This window comes from Myxine glutinosa, chromosome 6 (genome assembly GCF_964187855.1).
Source record: "Myxine glutinosa chromosome 6, kmMyxGlut1.1, whole genome shotgun sequence".
NCBI classification, from domain to species: domain Eukaryota; kingdom Metazoa; phylum Chordata; class Myxini; order Myxiniformes; family Myxinidae; genus Myxine; species Myxine glutinosa.
The window spans coordinates 167629708-167635707 of record NC_136266.1 but is presented as its reverse complement, the minus strand read 5'-3'; the positions used below and the strand labels follow the sequence as shown (position 1 = coordinate 167635707).

Sequence of the window (6000 nt, the reverse complement as noted above, 5' to 3'; positions counted from 1 at the left end):
ATATATATATATATATATAATATATAATTATATAATTTTTTGCAAATAATACGTATATGTATATGTATATATATATATATTTATTTATATATATATATATATATATATATATATATATATATATATATATATATATATATATATATATATATATACGTTCACGCAAAAAAAATGTATATATATATATATACATATGTGTGTGTGTATTTGGTGCGTCATTGCTGGGTGTTTGCAGCCTTGCAAAGTGCACGCTGGGGGTGTGGGTGTAGCGTTTCTCACGCGCTGACAGAATGCGGCCGAGGAACCACGTGGAGCAGACAGCGTGCGTCCACCTCGCTCATTGTGCGCTCCGGGTTCGACGCTCAGCTCTCACTCTCCTCGCTTGCTCTGTGCTCATTTTCCTCTCTAGACTTGCTCATTCGCCAGCTCTATACCAACCGATTCCGCACTCAATTTATGAATATCTCAGCACCCGTTCTGTATAAGCTCCATTTTTCGCTCATTCCGCACTCCCCGCTCGTTCAAGTTGGAGTCGGTCGGTGAATGTGCGTCGCCGAGATGCAAGCGATTTAATCTCCCCGACTGCGTTCAGAGTTCGAGCGCGTGTTGCGTTGGGATCGCACCTCAGAGCTGAAACCGCTGCAAGTGCGAGAGCAGGACTCAGGGAACGCGAGCCGAGCGACTGGAGCGGGGCACGAAAATCCAACGACATCGCAAGCATTTCCCGCTATTCGAGGGATCAGAAGTTGTGAGCGATGGGCGCGCGCGCCGAGTCCGCGGAGCCACGCGCATCCCACTGTGAGTCGCTCTTCGTCCAGACACGCACTTTGACACCGCTACACCTTACAACTTGATAATCCGCGGTTTTCGATGTCATTATTTTTTGGGAATTTTGGAATTCTTCTCTTTCATTGGGCTGTGGTCGGGTTTGTAAAGTCAACCGGTATGTGTGTGAGTTAGTGTATCCTGCCTATGATGTCAGTTGCACTCCACCTATTGCTCTCCCAACAGAGCCCTATAGTTGACACCTTCATAGAGCTACACCATCCTTTTTTAGGTCATTGTATTAATTGTGCCACAGAAATCACCCACAATTTTTCCGGAGTGATTTCGATTTATGGATTAAATAATGCAATACCGAACTGTTTTTGATATATCGATTAAAATATTGCAATACAGTACTTACAAGCCATTATGGCATCAGAAATATATATATATATATATAGAGAGAGATATATCATTGATAAGGCGGAAAATTTGCCGATGAGTTGGTCATCAATGATGTGTTGTTTAATCACATGTGCTGGAAAACCTCTTCTAGCTGAAGGAAATAATGCTGAGAGTGAGCCATATGTTCTCTCCCAGATCTCTCTCTCTCTCTCTCTCTCTCTCTCTCTCTCTCTCTCTCTCTCTCTCTGTGTGCTGAAAATGACGTTTTGTGACGTCATCCAATTTATTTGCACAGATTTATTTTCTCTCTTTTCTCTTTTGCATTTCTGTTCCTATTTCGTCTTGCATTTGTTTTTTAATTATATTTTCTCATTCTTCTTTTATCTTTGTCATTTTTCAGAAGTTGTGTGTTAATATCTCACCAGCCCTGACCACTGGCATCAACCTTTTCTGCTTGATAAATGAATGCATGTGACCTGCAACTTGATAAACTCCAGAAACTACAACCTCTTTAATAGCCCCAATTATTCCCGCCTTCTTGATGGGCCGCCTGCGGAAGGTTTTTGGCCCAAGTCTTTCACGAACCAGCTGGCTAGACGTTCGTCGGAACGCGATTTGGGCAGGAATTTGGTCGTAATTTGCTCAGAATGCCGGTGAGAAATCGTCTACCATAGGCAAAACACACCTTGGGATCTTTAACATCCAATGATCAACAACCAGTGTTGGCAGGCTGGTCATCCAGCTTAATGTCCTTTCTATGACGGCGCAACATTGATGCCTCACCTTGCGTGTGAAACATCAGCATGACAAGATAGCACAAAGAAGCTATAACGCCGAAACTTGATAGCTCAAAGTCTCAAGAAAACTGTTTAACATATAATTATTTTTTTATTGACATATATGCAGAAGTCGTAGTCATGGAAACTGTTTCACATACATGTTTTATGTCTCCGCCCCCGAGGTTGGCCAGATGCATTATGTTTTCGGGTTGTCCGTCCGTACGGGCTCAACCTCGTTTTTCTCAGCAACCACATGTCTAATTGAGACAAAACGTTCAGGGTAGGGGCGACACCCATGTAGAATGTTTTTTTGATAATTGTGATGTCATCGGTCACGTGGTATGGCAGCCATCTTGGCTTAAACGCAAATAATTAAATAATTAATTCTTGGAAACCGCTGAATGGAAAAATTAGAAACTTGGCAAATTGTCAAGTACTTCCTATGGGGAACAAAAGCTTGATAATGATGACATCATAGGTGAAGTGGTATACCAGCCAAAAATGTTTTAATTGAATTCCTTATCCTAAAAATCTAAAATTGCATGCACATGATCTATGACCCATTTTTATTGAAATATTAAATTTATGACATCATCGGTCACATGATTTGGCAGCCATATTGAATCTAACCTAAACCTTAAAAAAACATCTTCTCCCAATCCACCAAATCAACCGACTTGAAACTTTATGTGTCACATCGACTTGGCATGATGATTAAAAGTTGATCACGAAAACCTCATCGGTCACATGAGCTCAGGGAACGCGAGCAGATGAATGGCAGCCATATTGGATTGAAAGAAAATATTAAATAATTATATCTCAGAAACCGCTTACCCTGTCAATGTGAAATTTTACAAATATCATCTAATGCCATTGCTGCATATAGTTTGAAAATGATGATGTCCTTGGTCACATGGTTTGGCAACCATTTTGGATAGAAAAACGAATCAACACGAAACTTCATAGACGTGATCCCCTACCCATACATATGCAGAGTGCACATTTTTTTGATGCACAGTGCAGAGTGCACACAGCCATATTAGCTTGAAAGCCGATATATTGTTTAAAAAAACCCTTCTCCACAAGTGCTTCACCGATTGATGTGAAACCTGTCATGTCTAGCAAAAAATAAAAATAAAAGAACCACCTGAAGAGGCCATTTTTCCCTGCAGAGCAGAGGTTGGCCTTTTTTGGGCACCATGGTCCCCCTTTTTAAGCAATGTTTTATGGCCGGATGCCCTTCCTGCCGCCAACCCTGTTAGTCGCCTCCTGCGACACACAGGGAATTGCCGGTAAACTGGTACTCAATTTGCCGACCTCAGAAGGATGACAGGCTGAGTCAACCCACCTGGCGTTAATTCAGCGATCGACCGGGCTTTGAACCCAGGATCCTAGGATCCCAAGCCGGCACCCTAACCGCTAAGAACCCAGGATCCTAGGATCCCAAGCTGGCACCCTAACCGCTAAGAACCCAGGATCCTAGGATCCCAAGCTGGCACCCTAACCGTTAAGAACCCAGGATCCTAGGATCCCAAGCCGGCACCCTAACCGTTAAGAACCCAGGATCCTAGGATCCCAAGCCGGCACCCTAACCGCTAAGCCAACACCAAACTGCATGTCTAGTAAAAAATGTGATACTTAAAAACAGTTGAAGGGATTTAAATTAAACCTGTTTATTTTTAGGACATTTAATGAAGGCATCTACCTGTTGTCACGGGCAGGGACTATGTGGAGGAATATTGGCAACGCAGTCAAATTGCTCTAGTTTTTGATTGACATAAATGCAGAAGAGGTAGTCCTTGACCTATTGTACATTTAAGCTTTTGTAATCCACATATATGTGGCGACCCGAGCTTATTGGACAGACCGCTTTGTATTGTGTCTAGAGGTACATTTTTTTGTGTGCATCATTTTTCGGGGCTTTGCATGTGATAGCAATTGCACCATGTGATGTGTAAGCACGTAGGTTCCGTATTACTACTCTCATATGCCGGAGCTCTCTGTTGCCTTTCCTGACCTACTTTAAACGTTTTTTTTTTTGGTCTTAGCTTTGCAAGTGATATCAATATATAATGGATGATATGGGCCCGACCTAGTCACTAAGTCTTACTAATGAAGTTATAAATGCTGCATGTTGTGATAATGCACTTTTTGGAAGTGTGCCAATAATGCTCTAGTTGCAAACATGGTGTTAAATATTTCACAGGCTTCTGGCTGCTTTTGCTGCTCTGGCTCAGAGCCCCAGAGAGCCAGGCCTGTCCTGAGGAATGCAGCTGCTACTTACCCCCATTAACGGTCAACTGCCAGTCCAGGGGGTTCGAATCCATCCCGGCGGAACTGCCAAGCGAGAGCAAGCGTGTCCTCCTGCAGAACAACCGCATTACCGCAGTACCACGACGCAGCTCACTACATACCAGCGTATCTGTGCTGCTGCTCTTCTCGAACAACATCAGCGTCATTCAGCCCGGGGCCTTCTCGGGGTTCACCCACCTGGAAGAGCTAGACCTGGGTAACAATCGATACCTGCATTGGCTTGTGGCGGACATGTTCAATGGACTCGAAAACCTACACACGCTGCACCTGTACAGGTGTGGCCTTCGAGAGCTCCCCGACGGTGTGTTTGCTGGCCTTCGTCAGCTGCAACACCTTTACCTGCAGCAGAATCAACTTGTGTATCTACAGGTGAGCACTTGGATGAATGGCACAGGATGGCAAAACATTCGTCCTAAACCATAACCAAAAAAACCGAATAACAAGCACACCAATAATTCAAGCCTAGCCAGAGGGCATCTATTTATTACGTATGCAAGCTTTGTTCCCCACCCTCTCCCTCCCACCGTCTAAACATCCCAGTATTCCCCATACATAGCCCTTCCCTTCCCTTATTCCGATCTCTCCCAACCTCAATTCACTCTTCCTTTCTTCTACACTTATTTTCCCCCGTCGCACCGCGGAGCGAAAGGGGGACTATGGTTTTATCCTCCGTCCTTGTGTGCATCCGTGCGTGCTTCCGTCCGTCCGTGCGTGCGTACGTGCACTGCAATATCTTTATAAAAGTAAGCGAAGGACCGAATTCTAATTTGGTGTGTGGGTGTATCTACGCATAAGGAAGAACGCTATTGAAAATTGGGTCGCCACGTCAAAATCCAAGATGGCCGCCTCCATATATGTCTGAACCTTGTGAGCGGAATATCTTGAAAAATAAACGAACTACTAACTTCTAATCTGGTGGGTGGGTGTACCTAGGCATAAGGAAGAAAGCTATTGAAAATTGGGTCGCCACGTCAAAATCCAAGATGGCCACCACCATATATGTCTGAACCTTGTGAGCGAAATATCTTGAAAAATAAACGAACTACTAACTTCTAATCTGGTGGGTGGGTGTCTCCAACCCACTCGCAAATATTATCGACTCTTCCATGTTTTCTGCGTCTTCCACTTTGTCAACTCACATCACTTCACCGACAGGGGACCTAGGCGTAACGCTTGTTTTTATGGTGTCTTTTACGCATCTTCCCCACCAAACCCCAAAGCCTGCTTATGTAATACATAGATCGACCCTTACAAAATGATCGATGCAAAACTCCATATTCGCACTATGTCAGCAACTGAGAAACCACAGAGATGCATCAATTAAACAGTGGCTTTCACATTATGATCCAAACCGTCAATTAAGGTGCCCTCTCAGCCAATTAGCATGACTACAGGCAGGTTATCCAACATGGGGTCTATATAGTGGCAATTCCGCTCGAAGGTGCGGCAATTTCAATGGTTGCTATAAGTCAGCGCAGCATGTCGAATCATACTAACATAATCATAAGACTTTAAACAAACAAACAAACAAACAAAAAAATACCTGTTTTGGGGGGCGACCCCCCTCCCACCGCCTCCCACCCCGTGTACCTCCTCAGAACCCAATTTTTCCAATGCCTTGAATAAACATTGGTACATCACGGATGATGGTCAAGATTGTGTGTGTAGGTTCTGAGAAAAAAGAAAATACCTATTTGGGGGGGCAAGCCCCCCACCTCCCACCCTAGACCCCGATTCT

The 6000-nt window shown here is 43.9% G+C and overlaps 1 protein-coding gene across 1 annotated transcript in view; it reads left to right on the top strand.

Moving 5' to 3' along the window:
* The first annotated feature begins 281 nt into the window (after positions 1–281).
* LOC137428966 (reticulon-4 receptor-like 2) overlaps positions 282–6000 on the top strand; it is a 129320-nt gene continuing 123601 nt past the window's right edge. Inside the window, exons 1-2 of the mRNA XM_068118895.2 lie at positions 282–798; positions 4156–4631. Coding sequence (XP_067974996.2) covers positions 756–798; positions 4156–4631 — 519 coding nt within the window. The 5' untranslated portion in view covers positions 282–755. The remainder of the gene's footprint in view (positions 799–4155; positions 4632–6000) is intronic.